Source organism: Passer montanus, unplaced genomic scaffold (assembly GCF_014805655.1).
Source record: "Passer montanus isolate IOZ18808 unplaced genomic scaffold, ASM1480565v1 scaffold26, whole genome shotgun sequence".
Classification (NCBI taxonomy): domain Eukaryota; kingdom Metazoa; phylum Chordata; class Aves; order Passeriformes; family Passeridae; genus Passer; species Passer montanus.
Window position 1 is genome coordinate 4,259,360 of NW_024367261.1, and position 24,676 is coordinate 4,284,035.

The 24,676-nt window shown below is 38.3% G+C and overlaps 1 protein-coding gene across 3 annotated transcripts in view; it reads left to right on the top strand.

The window, feature by feature from the left end:
* Positions 1-24,676, top strand: part of NUP153 (nucleoporin 153) — a 43,720-nt gene that overhangs the window by 16,370 nt on the left and 2,674 nt on the right. The window contains exons 2-20 of one of the 3 annotated variants that reach the window (XM_039712034.1): positions 241-457; positions 2,687-2,935; positions 4,275-4,414; positions 4,512-4,640; positions 6,354-6,470; positions 6,596-6,640; positions 6,739-6,792; positions 9,436-9,582; positions 10,318-10,370; positions 12,898-13,036; positions 14,560-14,697; positions 15,066-15,158; positions 15,387-15,477; positions 15,790-15,909; positions 17,534-18,148; positions 19,578-19,772; positions 20,308-21,153; positions 21,733-22,092; positions 23,729-24,001. In XM_039712034.1, the coding sequence (XP_039567968.1) occupies positions 241-457; positions 2,687-2,935; positions 4,275-4,414; positions 4,512-4,640; positions 6,354-6,470; positions 6,596-6,640; positions 6,739-6,792; positions 9,436-9,582; positions 10,318-10,370; positions 12,898-13,036; positions 14,560-14,697; positions 15,066-15,158; positions 15,387-15,477; positions 15,790-15,909; positions 17,534-18,148; positions 19,578-19,772; positions 20,308-21,153; positions 21,733-22,092; positions 23,729-24,001 (4,021 nt within the window). The remainder of the gene's footprint in view (positions 1-240; positions 458-2,686; positions 2,936-4,274; positions 4,415-4,511; positions 4,641-6,353; positions 6,471-6,595; positions 6,641-6,738; positions 6,793-9,435; positions 9,583-10,317; positions 10,371-12,897; positions 13,037-14,559; positions 14,698-15,065; positions 15,159-15,386; positions 15,478-15,789; positions 15,910-17,533; positions 18,149-19,577; positions 19,773-20,307; positions 21,154-21,732; positions 22,093-23,728; positions 24,002-24,676) is intronic. The other 2 variants (XM_039712035.1, XM_039712036.1) reach the window with 2 other exon arrangements.

Genomic DNA, 24,676 nt, shown 5'->3' on the forward strand with positions numbered 1-24,676 from the left:
GAATGTAGAAGTTTTGCCAAGGTCACTGGGAAGTGCAGAAACTGATGGGTTAGTAGTAAATCAATGTTAAGTGCATTTTTATCATGCATGTTTCAGAAGTATAGGAATTCTTTATGAAGGATCTGCCACCTTCTTATCTTACTCATCTGAATATTACTATCTGATGTCTGTCTTTGGGGTCTGTGCAAGGTTGCATCCCAGAGTATGCTGCTGACTGTGCTCCTATATTTTTCTTTCAAGCTGGGGCTCCTTAGCAGAGTGACCGAATCAGTGAAGAACATTGTACCAGGATGGTTGCAGAAGTATTTCAATAAAAGGGAAGATAAATGTGTAGATATGAATGAATCTGCAAGTGAGGAAGAGAATCCAGTAAACTATCACCACGATTATGCAAATGAAGATGCCATGGTAATTGATGGGAGAGTCACGCCTGAATCAGCAAGAATTAATTTAGAAGGTATGTGAAATATCATTTAGTATTCTGACCATCTGTATTTATTCACAGATTCTAGTTTTGAATTTACATTTCTAGGGAAGGCTGGAAGGAGCGTTCAGACAGAAAAAAAGCAAACAACAAAAACCCTGCAACACCCAAACCAAAATGACCAATCTGCTGAAAGTCCCAACCCAAAATAATCCCACACATAGGGAAGACAAAGGAAAAAACCTCAGTAACTCAGTTTTAAAACTACCTTAGCTTCAAAATTTAAACATACTGGAAGTTCATTTAGAGCCCTTGGAAGTCATGAGTTAACTTCAGGCAGTCAAGTAGCCAAGTGCAAAATATTGCTAGCATTCATCTGCAAGTGTGTTGGGTTGCATTTTCTTTTTAAAGGATCTGGGATGAAAGTTTTATCTAATTGCTTAAGGTAGTAGAAAAATTAATTTGTTCTGTTGTCCTCAAAACAAAAGACCAGATGCTAGAATGCCAGAGGAGAATTCCTTCATGTGTCCTGATTTTTTTTCTTTTCCTTTGGCCTTCTTCAATCAATTTATTAAATTTCCTTGTTAGTTTAGTGGAGATATTGGAAACTTCATAATGTTTATGACATTATTATTTTTGAAATATTTTGTAACATTATGTGGCATTGCTAGCTTGGGATCTTTGAAAAGTATTTGGATCCTTGGCAAATAAGTTTATAACTCTTTTATCATATTAAAATTAATCTGTGATTTATATCTATGCTTCTCACTGTTTCTGTAGTACTCTGTAGATTTGTGTATGCTCATTTGAGTTTCTCTTAAATTAGCAGTTTTGGCAACTCACTTGTTAATTAGGTGAGAAATTTTGTCTGAGCACATGCCCATAACCATCTGTGTGGACAGTCAGCTGCTTCTGTTGTTGGCAGAATGAAAAGTAATGAGGAAATACCTTTCTCACCAATGTTATCTAATTGTAAATAAGGAGCTTTACTGCTCTCTGTGTAGCTGTAGCTTGAGCATAAGTTTGTACAGAGGAATAGAGAAGGTTTTCATGAATGAGTAACATGTGTTGGCTTTCTTGAAGAATTGTGTGAAAGGACCTTTCAGTGAGAACAGCTGCACAGCAAGCTTTCTAGCTCCAAGAAATCGGGAGCAGATGGGACCCACTAGAACCTGCAGTAGCTTGTGTTGCAGTTTGTGGACGTTGTAGTTAATCTTTCTAGCTATAGTTCATAATATATTTTTTTTTATTGGTACTGGTATTTTTATTTTAGAAAGCGTGTTTCTTTGGCTCTGAGTTACCAATGTGCAAGAGTCTGTGTTCCTTTGCTTAGCAGCCTTTGGTCTGATAACACTTTCTTTCATCTCAAACAAGACAGTCTTACACATCTACCAGTGCTTTGGAGAATAATTACTAGCAGTGCAGTGCTTATGAAGATTGAAGTAGCAAGTTCAAGCTTCAGTGCAAATGTCAGGATGAGAGTGTCTCAAAATTATGTTCATACCCAGAAATCATGGGAGGGACTGTAGACATATGGGTATCAGGCAACATGGTTATTAATTGCTATTCTGTTCATGTGACAGGCTGGAGCTGTGAGACCACCTCTTGCAGGACACTGGCAGTGTTTACAGACACTTTTCATGAGGAAAAAATGCCTGTCTTACAACTGAGGCCACATTGCTTACTTGTCCTTTGTGCCCAAATCTCAAAAACTAATGGATAGGAGATAATTTGCCTGTAGGATGACCTGATATGAATTGGAATTCATAGAATTTGGAAGGGAGGATGATGGCACCAGAACAAATAAACCCCCAAAAATCTTTGCAAATACATATTTTTGTTACATATTCAGACTAACACCATCTTGTTTACAAGATGATAACAACTGTCCGTAACTTGTCAACGTAATCTCAAATTTTGGACAGTTTATTGTAAGCATTATCTGGAGGAGAAGGAATTTATAGATGTTTAATTTAGTGAAAGACACAGTTTAAGTGCTTGAGTGCAGGGTCAGATTTTGATGAAATTCAGAAAAATCCCATCCTGAAGTACTTCTTAATGTGACATTAATGCTTAGTATTGCAAGCAGTGTTGCTGTTGTAATCAGACAGATGAAACCCTATCTGGGTGAGGAAGTTAAATTCGGCTTCTCTATTTTTGTGCAGAGAACTTGGCAATAAGCATGGCTGTTGATAGAAAGCAGGTTTTTGCTTCTGTGAGCTTGTCTGTAGGGAAGCTGATTGTCTCACTGTTCTTGTTTAGAACCATCCACGAGCAGGTCTGCACTGAACTTCTCGGATGTGTTAACAAGGCCCTCCCTTCACCGGAGCCATTTGAACTGCACCGTGTTGGATTCCGCAGTCCCACACTGTCAGCCCTCCACATCTTCCACGCTTGGCATCGGCAGTCCTGGGCTGTCCCTCGTAAAGGAAATAAAAGATTCTACCTCTCAGCATGATGATGATAACATCTCAACAACCAGTGGCTTCTCCTCTAGAGCATCTGATAAAGGTAACTTTTATGTTCTCTCTTTGATTTGTTTGATAACGTGAAGTACTTTGTGTTCTTTAATATTCCACATTGCCTTAATAAATAAAGTAAGAGAATGTCAGGTCTAGATGTTAGAATTAAATTTAATTTTTAGTATTTTAGAATTATATAATCCTGCCACCTTTTAAATATAACCATGTTTGGAATACGTTTATGAGTATGTTATATTCTAAAGAGTCAGTGCTGATAAATAAAATTTTAGCTTGATTATCTGTAAATCTTGAATGGGAATAATAGGAGATGAAGATGACTTTCTGTAGCTTGATAGCTGGGTTGGTTGCCTAGAAGGAGGATTGACTCAGAATATCTCACAGCTGGCTAAATACGAGTAAATACAGTTGAAAAATAAAAACACAAGATACTCTCAAATTTTTTTTCACCAGGAGTCAATAAAGCAGCTGTTCTGATTGAGCAAGTTTGGGCTGCTGCTTTTTTTTTTCTGTTCTTGGTAGAGGGCATAATTTGTTTTTTGCCAAATTCAGTAAAGAATGTACACGATTTTTAAGTAAGAAAACCCCCCCAAAGCATTGTATTTATGTAGAATGTGACCTAGGTATCTCACTGAGAAAGGGCAAAAGAGCAAGTTTGCAAATTTTTCTAGTTCCCCATATAAATGGGGATGAAGGCATGCTCAGCCACTTCTCTGGAGAACACAGTTTGACAATTCAGAGTGGGTGTTTCCAGGGTATGGCAATATAACCTGAGTTTGCTAGAACTCTGTGGTACTTCTCCATAAGACATACAGAAAATAGATGGTTAACAGTGTTAATTCAACCTTCGGGTAATTTTTCAGGTTTAAGACCTGGTCAGTTCTGTCCTGTTTGTGGTACTTCTCCATAGATGGTTAACAGTGGTAATTCAGCCTTCGGGTAATTTTTCAGGTTTAAGACCTGGTCAGTTCTGTCCTGTTCTACCAACATAGGAAAAGCTTGGTATAATTAGAGATGCACCACTGTTTATGCAGTTCCTTTATTTTATCATGAAAGAAGAAAGAAATTTTTGTTGTATTGGAAATGTGCTATTAACTTGTGAAAGCTTTTGAAAGATTACTGAAAGGTCGTGTATTTTCAGTTCTGTGAACAGATTTTAGTTTCAGAGTTGGTACTTGGGTTTCAAACCATATGTGAAATTAATCTGTTTGAAGAGTTCTGAAGGTTAGAGTGCCAGAGAAATCAGTGTTAAGGGACCTTTTCATTTTGTAAGATGTTTTCGTGGAGGACTCTGGAGTTTTTGTGATGTTTGATACTAAATTTCTCTGTGTACACAAGGCATTTACATATGGCATTTATCATTTTGGCAGATATCACAGTTTCAAAAAATACTTCAGCACCACTGCTCTGGTCCCCAGAGGCTGAAAGATCTCATTCCCTCTCGCAGCATCCTGCATCTAGCTCTAAAAAACCTGCATTTAATTTGTCTGCTTTTGGATCTCCCTCTCCTGTAAGTACTGCACAGTATTGATTTTATTATTAAAAATTATTATTAAATTGAATGTGTAGCCATTTTACTAACCACTTACCATAATACCTTTCTGTAGTCACTTGGAAACACTTCTGTCTTTAAGACACGACAGCTTGGGGATTCTCCATTCTACCCAGGAAAGACCTCTTATGGTGGTGCAGCTGCAGCAGCGAGACAGACAAAAGTGCAGATTTCTGCTTACCAGGTATGAGAACAGAAGTGCAGTGTGAGGGAAAATGTAACTGAAATACAGAACGGGGAGCTTGGCCAAAAAAGCTCCGAGATGGGAACTTAACTTGAAAAATGTGGCAACAGTTCCTATCTTGCCCACTCAGCCTATAATTTTTGTTTCAATGCTTACATAACACTTAATGTAGAAATGGTTATCGTAAAGCGTGAGAATGACAGTAGCGTCTTACTTGGTGGGCAGTTTCTTGTATTAGGGATTTCCTCTGTTATGTCTTCCAGAAATTTCTATTTTCTGCCATGGTCTGCCTCTGACTGTATTATGGTAAAATAACATGTAAATAATTACAATGATGGTGTAACTTTGAAAACTTTGTTAATAGCAGCAAAAGTTACCTCCCTGATACTTGCCTTTAGATCTTACACAAGCACTCAAACTATGGACATATTGTTCATTTTTTTATATAGTAATATGCAAAAGGCAAATTTGCTCATCCTTTGTTGTTCTGTTACTGAGAGGGAGGCATGCAAATGTACATATCATGATAAACAAAAAGATGCTCTCTATTTTACCGTCGTTCAGGTGGCTCATGAGAAGAGCTGCTTGTGTTCTTTGTGGTCTAAAATGAACCAGCAAATTAAAAATCCTGACTGCTCTAAGTAGCTAGAGTTGAATCTAAAAGCAAGTCATTAAAATCTGATTTGGTCTAATTTGTTTAAATGAGAATGCCCTTTGTTAAAAAACTAAGAAGTCAAAAGGAACTTTAAGGAACTGAAGATAAGTTTGCTGGAACTATTTTGGCAGTCTGTTCCTACCATGGAACAAGGGGTCTCAATTTCCTGATTCGAGGTTTTCCTGACTTGATGTTGAATCAAAGTTGAGAACATTTAAATTTCTGTAAGCTAGAAGTCCTCTTGGGTCAACTATTTTTATTTTTTACAAAAATTCTGGATTATGTTGGAAAGAAGAAGCAAATATTAGGCTTTTAAAGGAGAGACAAGCTTGTTTGTTGCTGCGTTCAGTGGGTGTCACTTGCATGTTCTGTGTGTTGTGTGATCTGCTTCCTGTCTTCATGTCGTGTGGGAAGCATGACGTTACATAAGAGGTGTAACACAGTTTTTTTAAAAAAATGGTCACACTGAGGTTTTTTTAAATTATGTTCAGTCATGTGGTACAATATTGACTTCTTCAGTGTATTATTTTAGATCTGTTAAGTTCTAATCAGATCTTTATCTTACTAAACAGAGAAAAGATTTGCAGTCAGCTGCAGTCTTGGGGAAAGGGAGGAAACAAGAGAAGTAGAACTAGAAATTCATGATGATGATTTAATACTCTGGCTTAAGATGCCATGCTTACACCATCATGAAACTGCGAGATCCGTTTTGCTACTGAAAGTACTTTCTGCAGCACAAGCTTTTGCTTCATTTCTCTTTTTCTAATCGCTGCTTCAGAGACCCTATGAGCCCAATGTCTTCATTTTATGGCCTTTTACATTTAAGGATTTCTTTTGTTGCTTTGTCCCATGTGCGAGATATGTGGAGCACCACTTAAACTTCTGTAAAGTCGGTGGAGTATATTTTCCTTCTTCATGCCTTGAATGCTGAGTGAGTGCATTTTTCTCTGTCATTATGAGAGTATTGGTTGTATCACCAGTGTAACCATAGAGCATAAAATACACACATGTGTAACTCAGAATCCACCATCGTAACATTGGCAATGCTAATTTTTCAGCCACCAATAAAAAGACAGATGAAAGCTAAGCAAGCAAATGTGCAGTCCTATGGTGTGACAAGTTCCACAGCACGGCGCATCTTGCAGACATTGGAGAAGATGTCAAGCCCTTTGGCGGTAAGTGGCGCTCCTTTTAATGTTTTACTCCGTGTGTTTGAAAAACAGTGAATGTGCCAGTATAGGATGAAGATGTTACTTGATGCCATGTCCACTTTAATTTATTGCACCTGTTTTTTCAACAGGATGCTAAAAGGATTCCATCTTCTGTTTCTAGTCCGCTGTCTTCTGTAAGTTGATCACAACCCCCCGTGTTTTTGTTGGATGGAGCCCTCTTATACAGGGGAAAAAAACGTCCTCTAATTTTGGTCCTTTTTTCTTCTGTTAGCCTGTGGACAGGAGTGTGCTGAATGTGACTAGCTTCCAATCCAGACAAAACCAGGTAAGGGCCAGTAACGTGTTAAGCTGTGATAGGTAACCTTCTCTGCTTTACAGCTCTCAGAAGAAATGTCACAAACCTCAATGACAGCACACACATGAATTCAGTGTGAGTTACAGCTGCCTTGGCTGTGTGGAAATTGCTAAAAATGTCTTTTCAATCCACACTAGATGAAGGACTGTGAAGATTACTCACTATCTTTTTGTGGTGGTGTGCTGATACATCAAGAACAATGTTCCTAGAACACACAAAGTGGTTTTATCTTGGCCTGCAACTTGGGGTTAAGTTGCATGATAACATTCTTGTTTCAGAAAGCTTTCTCTTGCAGAAATAACAAGAAATAGAAAAATATCGATTGATTGTTCAGATCTTGTGCAGATTTCCATGTTTATTTTAAGCAAAAAATAAATACTTCCATTTTTTATTATTGCTCAAGGCAAGGAGAAAATTGGACAATTTTGTTAATTCTGTAAATTTATGCTCCTAAATTCCTATTTGTAAGTAGCACAGAATTGTTTCTGTGGTAAATCATGTTTTCCTTGGTTTTGTTTAAAAAATGTTAGAGTATTATATTTATTGAATTGTGAAACCATGAAAGGTTACTTCTATCTCCAACAACCAAAGGAACAAAAATGTTTTTCTTCAATGCAGACTTTTAATCTGCTGTTGTAATGAGCATGGGGACAGAATGTTTTAAAAGTTTCTATGCTATTGGCTTGGTTAGAAGTATAATAAATTCTGCAGTTGCTTAGGAGTTTATAAACATCTCAGATTTTCTGTACTCTCTTTGGCCATATGATGAATTACAAGAATGTTGAAAAATAGAACATGGAAGTTTTTTACCACTTCTTAAATATTATCCCAGTAATTAAAAACAAAGTTGATAAGGATTCTGCATTAAAATGCAGAACCACACCTGTGATGAGTCATTTAAAAAGATCTACCAGATTTGCAGCATAGACCCTGGCATTGGTCAGAAAGTGAATGTGGCATACAGCTGTCACTGGGTAAAAATAGAGAAATTGTCTACTCATAATGCTAGAATTCATAAAATTTGGCAGGGAGAAAGGGTAGCCCTTGATGAAAAGAGAGGACAGGATTGTATGTGCCCAGAGGAGGGTTGTGTGTTTTCCTGCTAAAGTGAACAAATGGTTGACAGGACACTTGGGTACTCAGACAGAAGTTTTACAGGTGGGGGTTTTTTTTGTAGTATTTTTCTTATTTTGAGGATCTACACTAGACAGAATATTTCTTTGTGTATTGAACATGTAACTGTGTTCCTTTTTTTTCTTGTTGTACATACCTCTTTCACTAGTTTAGTACCCTTTTGCAATAATGTCATTAGCCAGGCACGTGAAGATAAGTTGGCAGATGTATTTTCCTGGATTTTTGTGTGGCTTTTGGTACTGTCCCTCTTGTGTCCTGGGCAAGTTTTCCAGGTTTGGGATAAGCTGAACAGGAGGATGCAAATGTTGCAGTGAATTTGGCTACATCTGGCTGGTGACCAGTCACCAGTCGTGGTGTTCCTCAGGATCAGTTCTAGGGCCAGTGCTGTCCAAAATAACTCTCAAATGATCTGGAGGCACAAATTTAATGCCCCCTTAGCAGGTTTGCTGATGGTATGAAACAGGGAGGGGCTGCTGACTCTCTTGGGGACAAGAGTCCTTGCAGAGAGGTAGAGTGGAGCATTGGGCAGTCATCAGTGGGATGAAATTTAACAAATCCAAATGCCAGATTGTCATCATTGAGATCATGGGACTGAGTGCACCCTCAGCAAGTTTGCAGGTGACACCGAACTGAGCGGTGCAGTTGACACAGCTGAGGGATTCCATCCCAAAGGACCAGGACAAGCTCTAGAAGAAGTGGGTCTATGTGAAGGTCATGCAGTTCTGCACCTGGGTTGGGGCACAACCATCTGTTGATACTAATTTAAATAGTAGGTACATCCTAAGTCTCACTCTTCCTATCACCAAGGCTACAGGTTATTTGATATATCATGGGGCCTTTTTGGGTCTTCCTTCTTTCTCTATTCACTTTAGCCAATTTTGCAGAATGTATGGTGCTTTCTGTTTAATAATTTGCCTTTGTCTGTAAAAAAGCTTTGACAAGAAAAGTCAGACCAGTATTTTTAAGAGCATCAAATGCAAATTTTAAACGTTGGAACATGTATTCATGAGACTTCTTTAAAAATATTTCACATTTTTTTTTAAAAGTGGGCCTTCAAAGGAAGAAAATGTAGGAAAAAAAGAAACCCAGAAGCTGGTTTAACTCTGCTTAAGAGTTTCAATATTAAATAAGTGGATTGAGTCAGTAAAAAAATCACTGTGAGGGCAGTGGAGTGGAAAGGATGGGAGCATATTATTGCAACATGAGTTATTTTGCTTATAGTTTATCTTGTGAAGTAGCTGCCAAAGTTTGACACAATATTGAAACAGACTTTGACTATTTCTGTAGCTCTTTGGGTTTTATAACTGATTTTCTGGTGATCTTCTGCTAAAAGCTAAAGATTTTCTACACTTCCACATAGTTTTCACTGGGTGCTGAGACTGGTGGGAGGTTTATAGTTCTGTAACTTTTGTCATCAGTCAATGCTGTGGTAAGTTGGGTGGGTGCAAGGATAAATTGATTGCTGCTTCCCTTTCAAAGGTGGATTCGCAACATCCTCCTGTCCAGAAACTTGTGACACCAAAGCCAATCTCCCTGACAGGGAGTCGGATCACGTATTTTAAACCATCTCTGAAATCAGCTACTAATTCCAGAAAAATTCACCAAAGGGTAGATACAGACCATCAAGTAAGCACATTTTCATGTCATAATTTGCCTGCTTCTTGCAAAATTCGAATGTGTCTAACCAGTCTACTAGGGTGCTCTTTTTTGCAAGAGCACCAATAGTATACTTGAGGTAAGCATTAAGAAAAGACAGTGGGAAGCATTGTGAAAGAGGTATTGAGAAGTTTTATGAATATAATTGTATCTTTGGCATACTAAGTGGCTGGTGCTTATTTTCAGAATGTGGTGGTGTGCTGTTGTGCCAGGGTTTTTGCAGTGAAAGAATATTAAAATACAGAAACACAAATTTCCTTTACATATGCTGCTGTTCAGAAAGCTGATGGAACATGCTGATGTTGTGCATAAAATGTTTTAGGTGAACTGCGAGCTCCAAGTGAGATTTCTAGCAATTACCAATTCAGAACACTTTTTTAATTGCCCATTCTGATCACTTTGGTGTCAGTGGAGTCCTTGATAAACTTTCCTTAAAACAATACTGGTATCTCTTTCAGGGAAAAAAATCACCCATGGTTTCAGTATCATTCTGAATGTAAAAATGATCAGGTGTTAAATATATGGACTGGAGATTAGGTGGATAGTCAGGGTAGTTAGGAGCAAGCTTAAGCAGATGAGGTATATTTAGTGGTATAAATAAAATAACCAGAACAGCACAAAATGTGTGTTTGGTTGTCTTCTCTTTGTGTTTTGTTTATAAATATATTCAGATAAATCTTTAAATAAATAAAACTTATTTTGCAGGGCATGATGGAGGAGAGTTTTCCTGCAGAAAAGCTTGTGAAATCTTCTGAAAGGTATGGCAAATCTATTAATTTAAAACACTTGAAAGAAGAAAGCCCCCCTCTTTTGTCAGTACAGTCTACATGCTTGCCTTCTTTTGGAGGGGCAGGAACAGTTCTCAGTAAAAGGGAATAGAAAAAGTGAAAAAATTATTATGAGAGAGTTTAACTACTTGTGTTACTTGCTGTTCGTTAGGGGAGCAGCTGTTAGTTTAAGGTAGCTATTTAATTACTTGGTGTCTGAAGGCTTTGTGTCCCCGGAATCTCTCTGAAAAATTCTTTATAATGTGAAATGTCTTACAGTTCAGGAGTAAATCAAATTTTTGTGGTTTTTTGTGGTGTTGTTTTTGTTTGTTTGGGAATTTGTTTGCTTTCATTATTTGTTTGTTTATTTATTTATTTATTCATTCATACAAAAACCTAGAGGAGGATTGGTTTTTTAATGTTCCTTACATGACAAAGGCACTTGTCTGCTCTGTGAATTTGCATGAAAAACAGAAGCCCTTTAGAGTCATCTGAAGACAATGCCAGCTTGTCTCTGAAAAAAAAAATCCGGGAGAGTTAATAATTGTATTTCTTCTTGAGGAGATTGTCTTGCACTATGCTGCTTGCTCAGAATAGAATTACATGAGATAATATTGATGACCCTCCCTTCTGGGGAACTAATCTTTTGGGTGAATTAAGGCACTGTGTGCTCAGAAGATACCCTTTTTTTTTTTTTTTTTGAGGATTCAGACCTTTCAGATAACAGTATTAGGGAATCTCCTAATGCCTAATGTGTTTGCTCTGTGTTCTTCTTCCAAGCAATTCTTACATTGCCTTGAGCATTCTTGGGCTTGCAAAAAATCCCAAAGCCGGCTCTTTGTTTTACACTTTACAGGAACCATCGTTGGTTTTGGTAGAGGTGCTAACAGGTGTTAGGTTTTAATTGTGGGTATTCAAAGTGTTCTGAGTTTTCTTTGGTGCAATTCCTTTTTCCATGTAGAAGGGAGGTCCAGGAAACTGATACTGCTTTTCATTTGTTCCACAAGTTTTACTGCTGTGTTTCTGCTTTTGACTTAATGCTAGATGGTCCTTTTATTTTAACTTTTCCATAAAGCCAGTCTCTATTGATTGTTGTATTATGGAGTAGGAATACAAACTAATAAGGGCCAGAGTCTCTTCATGCAACTAACCTGCAGTACTTTGGTACATCTCTGTTCAGCCCAACAAAGACTGTTTAGTTTTTAAACCAGAGTCAGAATTGTAGATTGGCCTGACTTGCTTGAAGACAGAACTGTCTTTGCCTCTTAGAAGCTGACAAGTGTTAACAGAAAAGAGGAATATGGACTATCAGAGACATGCTGTAATTGTCCGAATAAAGGTTTATTTTGACATGAAATTTTATTTCATAATTCAAATTGATTGTCACTTTGGATTACGGAAAAGTTTGAGCATATGGCCTTAAGGATCTGGTTTCCTGTCAGTGGTTACAGTGCTGAGCAGATGTTTGCAACTATCTGAGAGTTTTAGACCAGTTCTTTTCCTCAGTCCTCTAGACACTTAACCTGGTATCTTCCAGTGTCATCCAATGTACTTTTGTAATGACTGACTGATTGGCTGCGGGATAAGCTTGATATGGTAATTCTTTTCAAGGATACTTGTCATAATGCCATGCTGCTTTTTAGTGTTACTATTCCTTAGTTCACTTCTGTTTTGGGATGTGGCTTTGGTTTGGTTTCTCGTTGTTGAGTGGGGGGGTTTGTGTGTGTGGGGAGGTGCACGTTTGTTTGTTTTTAGGTTTTTCTTTTGTTTTTTGTTTTTCTTTTCCCTTCCCACTTGGATTAGGGAGTCTTTCTGGTTTAGATCTAGGCTTTTGTAATGAACAGAGAAATGCCTTTGTATGCCTTACAAAAGGGATCTGTATTCATGTCTAAATAGACTTCTGGAATGTTGGCACACCCAAACACCTTTGCTGCTTCTGCTGATGGCCTCAGGAAAGCCAGAGCTGCTTAGGCAGCTTCTATCATATTTTCTTGCCACACAAGTTTAAGCCTCTCAATTCCATAAGAGCTGTTGGCAGCATTTCCTGTGCGCACACACGCATCCGCCCCCTGCCCGTGTATTTTTAGTTATTCTTTTATGTCCCTTCAGAGATACATGCTCATCACAGAAACAGAGAACTGGCAGTCAAAATTTCCACTGTCTGGGCTATTAAAAGCAAACATTAGAAAATAACAATCTAAATCAGTTCTTCTATTTCAGGTCTTCTGGCTTAGTCATTATTCATTTATGGATGTTGTGACTGTTTTTTATATATGTTATTCTCTACTGCTGCTCTTACTCATCTTATTCATGCTGTTTTGAACACCAGCTATTTACCAGCATTGAGGAACTTGTGGGATTGTTTTTTCTGAGTCTAATTAGCACACACCAGTTCTAGAATTAATAGTGGCTATAATAGCTTGAAACAATTACTTGATAAATTTGGGGGGGTTTCTCCTTTTTTTTTTCTTTCTTTTTAATCCCCTTCCTCAATTTATGTATTTTTCTTCTGTGCCAGCAATTTGAGCTACCCCAAACTTGATACTCCTGCATCCAACGGCCTGTCTTCAGGAGGAAGGATGGATAGTGCCTGTGGCAAGATGAGAAGGGAAAGGGAGCGGTACTGTGCATCAAGACCTGCACAAAAACAACAACTGGTAAGGGTCCCTCAGGTTAATTGATCTCCCTGTGATTACTGGGATATGTAGCTTCATTGCCTCATAGTAATTTACAGAAATGCCATTTCAGTTTTTTGGTTGTTTGGCTGTGGGTTTCAGAGCAGGCTCCAGTTCAGTTATCTGTATAAGTGCTTCAACGTTGGTTTTATATTTCTAAAATCTTCCATTGTATTTTCTTGGATATTCTTCATGCAATAAAATTTCTTATTAGTTGTTGAATGAATAAATTAGGTAGAGGTTTGTAGAATTTTTAGAAAGGAATGAAGTGCCAAGTATTAAAAAAAAGGGGGTTTTATTTTGGTTTTTTTATGTGTAAGTCATATAGAAAGGTATGGGCCAAGAGCCTGAGGCAGAAGACAGTGTTTTCTGTGTTTGCTAATAATCATTCACAATTTTTGGCACTTGCTCAAACTCATTGTGAAGGGGTTTTGGGTTTTGGTTTTTTTTTTCCTGTTTTAATGGGGAAATACCATGGTAGTCATTACTGTCCCACGGATTAGTTTTCTGCCTGAGCATTACATAAGCTGCCTACTACTGGATCTTAAATCTAATGAGGTTAACTCAGTCTTCTGGCTGATGCAAAATGAAGTAGTAAATACTGGAGAATGTAACAGAAATGGTCTCAATATCAAGATGTGATAGACTCTTCACATCTCTGAAATATATCATCTGTGGGGTACATTAAATGTCTGTAGTAGCAAAATGCATCTCTGCTTAGTCACTTCTGAGTAGACATTGCTACTACTGTCCAAATCCTGAAGAGATTGGCTATTCCCATTTAAACTCCATCCAATCTAATCTTGGTAATCAAAGGGTTTAAAAGACAAGGGTAAGAGCAGTATGTCACTCATCAGGGTTTCATTTTTGACTTTCTGTGCTTTGGTTTGGGGTTTTTGGTACTCAAAGGAACACACATCCTTCCTAAAATACTATGTTTTTCCAAGTTCAAGTGACTTCAGAGACTTTGTCAGCTGTCCTGCCTCATTTTGCAAGAGGAGCACTTTATAACTTGCCATGGAGTTGTGTTCTTAATTAAAGAGATAAGGGAATAATAGAATCCTAGAATGGTTATGTCTTTCTAGATCTTTAACTAAAGGACAAAACCAAAAATAAATCTTATCTGGACCCCTCTCTCTTCTGTTCAGGTACCAATTTTGAGTTTACTTTCAGTATTCTTACTGGACAGGTGGGTGGATATAGTATCGCATAGAAACTTGCCTGCCATAAATAAAAATGATGTGGCAGACTTAAGTGGGATGTTAGGATTCCTTTTGAAAACCTGCTTTGTCTATAGATCTATTTGTTACATTTAACTTTGTTAAGGAGCTAGTGGGGGGACAGGGTAGGATGGTAGTAGGTCTCGTGAAAAAGAAAAACTAAAATTTACAACTTTTTAAAGAAAGAGAAAGATTAAAATCTAAAACTTTTCTAAAGAAAGTGAAAAATCAGATTTTGCAGCTTCTTTAAAGAAAAAATGAACCAAAATTAAAATTTGCACCTAGGAGATGGAGCAAGAACAGCTACCTGAAGTACCCCTGCCCATCAGTACTGCATCGCTGCCGACGTTCAACTTCAGTTTCCCTGCCAGTAGTGCTGTCTCCTCATCACCCAGCGTTGTTTCAAAAGCAGTGATGAACAAGGTAAATCTTTTGCTGTATACTGTGAATACTTTTTCAGGGTGATTATATATCCTCCTTGCTGAATGTTAACTTTTTCTGTGGTGCTCATGAAGCTAACCAACCTGAGTTTATAATCTGTTGAATTAAACAGGGTTTTATTCAGATTGGGGGGTGGGGAGGATGGCATATTTTGATATGGCTTCTTCTATGTTATACACTCACTTGCAAGCTTTCTCTTATAACTCTTAGCTGTGGATCAGAAATATCAAACATCAGATTTCCCAACTTCACTGCAGAATATGTGTTAGATAGTGAATTCAGGTAGCTGCTCTTGTTTCACTGGGATGCTTTTCTCTTGGATTCAAACCTTAATTCTTTTGAAAATACAGGTACAACCAGCAAGTAATGTTGGCAGTCCTACATTTGTATTTTCATCTCCAATTGTGAAATCTACTGAGGTGGAAGTGCTACCTCCCTCGTCTGTAAGTAAAATAAATCCCAGCATTTTCTCAAGGCTTTAGTAGAATACTATGGAACAGTAAAGCAGAATTGGCCCTGGTAAGGGGGCAAATGAATATATAGATTTCTGATTTGTAATTTTTCACCCAGCACCCACCAAAAGTCTGAAGACTGGGTTTCAGATTATTATTTGTGTGTGAAGCTTGACTAAAATTTCTTAGAATCTAAAAACATCCTCTCTTTTTTTATAGCAAATTAAGTTTACATTTAGTGTTCCTGTCGTAAAGTCATCAGAGCTTTCTGGATCCACTGATACACCAGTGACATCCATCCTTAGTCCAGGTAACAAAAATTTTGGCATTTCAAACAGAGTGCTAATTCCTTTTTTTTCCCTTTTTTTTCTTTTTTATTATTTTAACGTTAAATATTTAATCTGTCGTTTCTAAGCTTGTTACAAATTCCAGGCAAAGTGTGTTTTTTCAGTGACAGGTCTGCTTTTAATCAGATTATAACTATAAACTCTTGTAAATAAGGTTAAATTTTGAAGATTCTTATTGAAGAAGAATGAAGCATGGAAATTCTTGTTTCTAGCAAACATGAATGTATTCTAAGTGGATTTCTTTGTAAGAGGTGGGTTTTGTTTTATTTTTAAAGGTAGTGCCACTGTAAACAGCACCAGCAATAAGAAGGAAGAAGAAGAAGAATATGATGGGTTCTGCAAACCTGCTAAGTTCTTAAAGGAAGGAAGTGTGTTAGACATTCTAAAAAGCCCCGGTGAGATAATGAACTCTTTGAAAAATATTTTGCAGGGAATACACTTGCATATAGCTGCATTGATTTTTAAAAAGCCCAGCACAACAGCAACCAAAGAAACCCGCAGATAATTTGTGACCATGAAGGCAGTGTCAGCAGTAAATACAGCCTTAAATGCTGTATCTGTTGTGCTTCATGCCCCCTTCTGTTATAAGGGGCTTTCATTGCTGACAGGAAAACTGCAGCTCCAAACCAGATCCACTGCTTCTCCTTTACATACTAGGTTGTAATTCAAACTTGAGTGTGAAAAGAATTAGTCAAAGAATAAGTGTTTTGTTTAAATAAATATATGTAATGGGAAAGGAAATGTTTGTAAAATGCATTACAGACATTCCTCTCTCGCCTTCACCATCTCCAGAAATTAAGAATGGTAAAGATAATTTCATTCCTAAAGGTGTTTCAGAAGTTGCATATCTTTTGACCTTAAATGTTGACAGTTGCTATGGGTTCAGATGTAAATTTTAAGTAGCAGTGGGCTGTCTCTCTTAAAAAAAAAAGGTTTTCAAGTAATTGTGATTGTTTTCAACTGTTGAGTAAAAAGTGTAGATGAGTAAAGCGTGTGTAGATGATGTTTTTTGTTTTAGGAAAAAAGACTTAATTGAACTTGATCTTTTCCATAACCTTTGAGATACAGCAGGACTTACTATGAAATCTGTGTGCAACTTAACGCAGTGCCTATTTTTACATTGGAAAGAGCTAAGTGAGACAAAATACACTGTGTGTTTTGTCTAAGGAAAGACCTGTGGGTGAAGTGGCATTAGTTTTCTTTAGCAGTTTAACAGAATCAGGTTCTAAATCCACACTATTTGAAGATTCCACTTCTAATATGAAAAAACAATCCCAAAGCAACAATAATATAACAATAAAAAGAGAAACTCTAGATTTTAGCTTTACAGTTAAACTGTGCTAATACTTAAAATGTGTTGCTGTAGCAACACATTTTTGTTAGTGTTTCCATATTGGTGGTTCTTTTTTTCTGAAAAGTTTGCACCTTTAAATAAAGAGTTGGCCTGTGCCCAGTGCATTTTGAACAGAGTTTATAGGGAAAAAATTGTGTGTTTGTCTTAATTTTTATTGCTTAATTATTACTCCGTATTTGTGGGGTAATAGTGTGTGGACTGCTGCTCCAAGTACCAACTGCTACACAGCTACTAAGTAAATGTGAGTCATCTACTATGGCAGAAATAGCTTTAGAAATTTGATTTGATTGGGCATGGTGTCTTAAAATGAAATTGGATTATTTCCAGTCAGTGACAGATGATCAGCTTTCAGTACTGTTTGTTTATACTTGTATCTACCACTGTAGTGGCAGATACAAATGAGATTTGCATTTAAAACATTCTTGGAAGTGAAGAGTTAAATCAAGCTTCTAATAAGTGTTCTGTTGTGTCCCAGTTCAGTGTATGAAATTTCATCCCTTTAGATATTATTTCTGTGGACTTCCTTTTGCAGTTAGTTGGAATGTATAGTTGTAACCATTGACACTAGGTTTAGATTTCTGCTGTCTAGTATTGTAAGTAACTTCCATGTAGCCAGGGTACAGCTTCATCAGTAAGACCTCTCCTTTTTCTTTTTTCTAAACTAGGCTTCATGTCTGGGAAATCACCCTCCTGTTCATCTGCACAGCCTGTTACGAGCACAGTCGTCTATACAAGGCCCGCAATAAGTAGTTTTTCTGCAGGTAAAGACGCCTCTAAACAAGCATCCTCCTTTTGGCAGTCTGACACACATGACCCGTGTCTGCAGAACAAAACCACAGATGGCAAATGTGTAACATGTGAAGCTGCTAAAGTGTCCACTGTCGAGAGTACGAAGCAGACCATCAGTGTGAGTCCGTGTGTCTCCTCCAAGACAACAGTCCCTACAGCGGCGCCACTGGGCTTTGAAGACAAATTTAAACCGGCGCCCAACACATGGGATTGTGATACCTGTCTGGTCCAGAACAAACCTGAAGCTACAAAATGTATAGCGTGTGAGACACCAAAGCCTGGAACAGGAGTGATGCCTGCTCTGACAATGCCAGTTGTCACAGAAAACTCGGTGACAGTGACATCCACCTCCAGCAGCACTGGCACAACAGTCACTCTGGGGTTTGGAGACAAATTTAAACAGCCAAAAGGCTCTTGGAACTGTTCAGTGTGCCTTTTACAAAACAAGGCAGAAGACAGCAAATGTGTAGCTTGTCAGTCTGAGAAACCAGGTTTGTTCTTTTCTTCCCTGTTTTTTCAGTCTATGTGCATTTTTTAAAGAATAAAATATGTTGCACATAAAAAATATTTTGAGCAGTATGGCTCTATGCCAGACAGGATGGATTAGTGGCTCTCTGCAGGAATGGTTGCAGGCACTTTGGAGGTCTCAGCCCAGATTCCAGCCTGTCACATGAGTTGAACTGATTGTGAAATGTGTTAGTGCAGAGCTGAACTGAAGCAAATATACCCGGCTTTACAGCTAGTGAGGAAAGATGGATAAAATGGATGCCTTGATTAACTTAAAACAAATTGACTCATTTTTATTGGGGAAAAATGTGAACTCCTTGCAAGGAGCTAAAAACTACTGAATTTGTTGGGGTTTGGTTTCCTCTTTCAAAACATAGGTAGAAGCAGTATTTGCACAACATGTCTTAAAATGTCTTCAGTTAGCATTTGTGTGGAATTGAGCAGGGGTATGAAGCCAGATTCCAAGTCAGTGTAGTCTTTAGCTAGTTATCTTGTGCTAAAACAACCATATGTTCAAAATTTCAAAGTTACATTATGTTTGTCAAGAGGACGAGTGAAGCAGGTAAAATGGGAGGACACAAATTTGCTGGATGTGCTGTGGAAATGAAGAACCATTCCTGTCTAGGAAACGTTACTGGTTTGAATTTGAGAAATTACCTTGTGTCTCTCTCTTGAATGCCACCCTCAGTGGTTCATTGTAGGTGAAGAATGCAATGATGTGATGCTTTTGTGCCTTTGGGATATCTGCTTCACTCCTGACACTTGTGGAGCTGAAGTTTGCTCTTGGGGTGCAGCATCAAGTGCCATCTCTTCCTTTACAGGGGAGAAAAGTCAGAGGGCAAGTGTTGGATTTCACACCTCAGCAGCAGTAGGTTTCTGCTGCTGTTGAAGGCAGTGTAGCTTGTGTGGTGAACAGAGAGTTGTGGGTTTGGAAGCTTTGAGTTCCTTTTTTTTTGTTACTATATAGTTTGAATGTGTCCTGTCCTTGTGACTTGCTGATGAATCATTCTAATAAATTTGCACCCTTGCATCACTTGACAGTAATTATTAACTTGAGTGATGCTAAGTTTGACTACCAGTAACTGGTGTCACCAGGAATTCTTTTAGTAGTTCTAGTTCAATACAGCACCTGTAATTTACATCTGAAATCAGCTGTGTTGCTATATTTTATGAATTGTAGTTGCTGTTTAAATGTCACTGGTTCAGTTTGTTCCTGAATTCATATGTAGATTATAAAGAAGAATCCAGGTATGTCTATTGTTTACATTCTCAGATTGTGTTTGACTGAAATTAACTTGTAGCTTGATGGTTTTTTTACTGTTACATTTGTGTGCTTTGCAATTTAGTGAGCATTTCTTAAAAGTTTTGTGTACGATTTAAGCAAGATCATTGACTATCTTGCTCCTTTCTCAGGGAGTTCAGTGCCTGTGACCAGTAGCAGTGTTTCTGCATTTTCTGCTTCTTCTGGAGGTTTTCCGGATTTAGACAAATTCAAGATGCCTGAAGGAAGTTGGGAATGTGAGGTCTGCTTGGTCCAAAACAAAGCAGAAGCCACAAAATGCATAGCCTGTCAAAGTGCAAAGCCAGGCACCAAAGCAGAGCTCAAAGGTAATACTTACTGAGAAGAACAAGGATGTGCATTCTGCAACTTTTTTCCTTCTTTTTTTTTTTTTTTTTTTTTTTTTTTAAGTACAAGGATTTTTCCTTTGAGTATGGCAAAACTGTCCATTTGTTGTTTAGGAATATTGCTTAAATAAAATTTTGTGCATACGTTTCTCCACCCATTTTCCAGAAAAGGATTGGGTTTTTTAGAGGAAAGCTTATGTCAGTGACATAGTTGTTTGTTTCAAGCCCTTATGTGTGTTGTTCATTTGGAGTTTAGACAAAAACCATGGACTTTCAAAGAGCTCAGCAGTGTGCCTTTCCGAGCCAGGTGCTGCACAGAAGAACACCATTGCAAAAAGATACATAGAGAGGAAGTGTGGAGTTTCCTTACTTGGCCCTGTGTGTGTGGGGGGGTGTTTTGTTGAACATTTTTGACTCTGGTAAAGCTCAAGACTAGAAATCCCATCCATGTGGCTAAAGCTTGCCTGTATTACATCATATATTGCAAACTTGACATTGTTGCTTATTTTTTCTGCAGGTTTTAGTACTGCTACTGTGTCTACAAATGCTGCAATGCCATCATTTACATTCGGTGTCCCATCATCATCCTCCTCTGAATCTTCTCAAACATTAAGTAGCACAGGAAATTTTAAGTTTGGAGAACAAAGTAGCTTTAAGTTCGGCATTGCATCCGAATCTGCATCGTCCAACACTGTGACTGGAGGATTTAAGTTTCCTACTGATTCAGGGAACTTCAAATTTGGAGTTTCTTCCTCAGACTCTAAATCAGAAGACAGCAAAAAAGAAAGTAAAAGTAACAGTTTTACCTTTGGACTTCCATCTGCAAGCAGTCAGGCTCCTTCAACATTTCAGTTTGGAACGACGAGTCTGGGACAGCAGGAGAAGAAAGAGGAACCAGTTTTGGGAGGTTTCGGTTTTGCTACAAGTTCTACTTCTTCCGTAGCTACTAATGAGAATAAAACTGGAGTCGGTGGCTTCACTTTTGGAACTGTGGCAGAAAAGGATGCAGCATCACCTGCTTTACCGTTTAAGAAGTCAGATGAGAAAAAGGATGAAACTGTTTCAGCGAAAGGAGGCTTTTCTTTTGGCAGTGTGGAGTCTGCACCTGCCTCACAGTTTGTTTTGGGAAGGGCAGAAGAGAAGCAGGACTCTGTCACTTCTGCTGGTCCTTTAGCATTTGGAAAGAAAGCTGACAATGAAGAGCTAAAGGCACAGCCTATCTTTTCATCTGGGACAGCTGAGCATACCAAAGAGGAGAGCACAGCAAAACCTGTATTCAATTTCAGTTTTGGTAAACCATTGGAAAAGGAAAGCGAGCAGGCAAAGGCACCTTTTGCCTTTGGGGCACCAACCAGTACTTGCGGTAAACAGAACATCTTTTGCCTTCACTTCCCTGCTTGTGTCTCTCTAATAATACCTCTGAGGCTGCACTGGACATCTATGGGATTGATACACTACCTGCAGCCTGTCTTTGGTTCTAGTTGTTGATGTAGGCAATATGTGGCAATTTCTTTGTAGATTTAAGTGAGTTTTAATACTATGTTTAGCCAAAAAACATAGCCACACCTTAAGGAACCTGTATTACTGCTTGTGTAAGTACAGAAGTTGTACTGTCTCAGTGGTAGCAGCTCAGTTGGTGATAAAATCTGTAATATGGTGCAGTATAGAGGCCTCATATTAGTGTTGTTTTTTATAGTGAAAGGGAAGAAGAGAGGGACTATCTTCTTTCCATCTATCTACTTGCAGCTGTGCTGCAGTTTCTCTACTGCTATAAAGGTGCAAAAGTCACTTCATAGATATTGCACAGTTTTGTATCCTTTAATTTGTTGAAAGTTTGCAGTGGAGGATTAACGTTTTTCAGTGATGGTTGCTGTGTGAAAAGTTCTTGGTTGTTAAACTTCGTTTGAGTGACTCAGTAGTAACTGTTGTTTCTTCCTTTCAGATCAAGGAGCAACCTTCAGCTTCTTGAGCTCCAGTTCCTCCAGCACAGTGGTACCCACCACTTCAGCCAACAGCAGCAGCGTGTTTGGCAGCACCCTCTCTTCCTCAAACCCTCAGCCAGTTCCCACTCCCTTTGTGTTTGGACAACCCAGCAACACTGTGACCAGCTCTGTTTTTGGCAATCCTGCAGAATCTGCAACATCTCAGTCTTTTGGCTTCTCTCAAGAGAACAAACCAGCAACCACATCTTCCAGCACTGGCTCGACTCTTACTCCATTTCTCTTTCGTTCAGGAGACAGCAGTACCAATGCAGCAAATTCAGGATTTACTTTTGGAGCCACAACTACATCAAATTCAACAGGTATGTTTTAAATAGCTGCTCTTCTCATACTCTCATTTTATTTTATGTAGTAGACTAAGGAGATACTGTTTCATGAGTATTTTACTTTGGAAAACGTGCAGGCTAAATGCACAGAAGTAGAGAAAAATACTGAGGATTTATATTCAGCAATGTTAATTTGGGCTCATTTTTCTTCAGTGTGGGAAATACAGTTTAGTAATGAACTGGCACCACAGTTGTTTTATGTAAAGGATGTTTTATGTTTGCTGGATTTCAATTTGTGCAGGAGCTTTTCACCATGTGAATTATAATTTCTTTCTTCAATCACTGTTAGTCCAGTGTTTACAGTTAGAAGTCAATGAATTACAACTTTCCTGCTTTTGCACTTCTATACCTAAAACTCTGAATTCCTGGAAATACTGTCAAGCTTTGCCAGGTCCTTCCCTCACAAGTAAATATAAAGGGAGTACCTCAACATGCAATTAATGCTGCTTAAGGGTTGGCTTCTACTAAGGAGCATGGCAAATGCATGTTAATTTTCTAGGAATTTAGAGAAGACAGCAACAAGAAGTACAGAGTTTCTTCATGTTTTATGTGTATTACTCCACTGCCTGAATTGCATGAGCAAATGCATTACTAAATACACCAAATTATGTGTATTCCTATGAGCCATGCAGGATGTTGGAAATAAGATTGAATCTGTAAGGGAAAGACTTAATCTAGTTTGATACTGATGGCTTAACTTTGTCAGGCACAAAGGTTTAATTTGCACAGTTTTTTGTGGATCAGAAACAGAGAAAACAGTCCTAAATTACAACAACCAACAGATCAACTGTTGTTTAAACTGCTTGCATTCGGTGTAATTTTGTTAGTAGGTGACACCATATTTCAAACATCTTCACAAATTCAGAAATCTTAAGTTTCACCACGTATCTCATCTTGGAAAGAAAGTCAGCTGTTCCAAGTTATGGCGCAATTAGGGAGTGTTTCCTGCTGTATGAGCATTAGTAATGCTGTTTAAAATGGCCCTTTGGCATTGCAGATCTGCCATGTACTTTCAGAGTCACTGTTCAGGTGCATTTCATTATTTCTGCTGGCCATGCAGCTCAGCTGTTGGGCTGGTTCTTTGTTGATGATAGGTAGAGAATTACTCTGCTAAACCGAGTTTTTGAGATTACTGCAAGGTTGATTTGGCCTCCAGAAGTTAATAATGGTAAACACTTAAACAGGGGAGGGGTGAACTTGTGAAAAGTTACATGTTCTAGTCATAATAAATCAGGAGCTGTATTTTGCATGTCTGAAAATCCAGTTTGAATGAATATTCCATGCATGTGGTAGAAACAGCTTTTAGTAAATACAGATCGAAACATACTGTTTGTAGAAATCTATCTTCACAACATGAAGAGGCAACCAGTGTGTTTGAGATTTAATTTTGTCTGACTCTCACGAACACAGTGTTTCTCATGTTGCTTAAAAGAAAAGATGCAATTCCTGTTGTGGCTGAGGTAGTGTCTGTTTTATATACTCACACAATTAGTTTGAAATTAGAATGAGTATTCAGCTACCAGACCTGAGGTTGAGAACCTTTCGTTTCTGGATTCATTCTTGAGGGTGGGAGGGAAGGGACCCATACTGACATCCCTCTGTGTCCCCCAAGGATCATCGTCTTCGTTTCTCTTTGGCTCTGGGCCTCCAGCGCCTGCTGCTGGCCCAGCCTTTGGCGCCAGTCAGTTATCAGCGTTCGGCCCCAGCCCAGGCTCCGGCCAGCAAAGCGCTCCAAGTTTCGGATCGCTGTCCACAACGTTGTTTTCTGCTGGCTCCCACCCTGCTCCTTCTGCCTTCGGCTCGGTGACGAGCAGCACTCAGCCCTCGGTGTTCGGACAGCAGGCAGCCCATCAGCCAGCCTTTGGCTCTGGTACCCCCAGTGCTGGTGAGTGCCCACCATCCTCTTCCGGTTAAAGATTATATACTTGATTTTATTCTTCATGAAGTGCACCATAACTGTGGCCTTGTATGTGTGTTTAAATATAGGAATTGCCATCCATAATAATAATAATGGATATAGGGTTGTCGTTTATGTCGCAGTCCTAATTGTAGAGACACAGTATGCCACGGGTATCCAGCTTCACAGTAAAGCCTTCTCCACAAGAGACTTAGGTGACATGGAGGTTGCAACTCTACAACTAAATTTTGAGCTTTATTTTCTTTAGAAACCTAATGATTAAAAGGAACTGTTGAAAACCACTAGTAAGATTGTGTAAAACGGAAGAGGAGACACGTTGCAAAATTACTGTTTTTTGATTTGAGAATTGAATCAATACTTTTCTTTTATAAAATACAGTCAGAATTGTTTGAGGGTTTTTAAGCATTTATGGGTTAAGACTGTATTAAGATCTTTTTACTAATGAAGTATAAAATGCCATGGGAAAGGGGCAGAGAATGACCTTGTAACTTAAGAAAGATGTGTTCCATACTAGTAATAATTTAAAAAAAAAAAGTGCCAGAATGTCTGTTTGATATCATATCAAATACTGAAAGGGAAAAGCCTCCTTGTTTCCTATCAGAAGTTGTACAAAATAGCCTCCATTAAAAGTAGCTGATATTT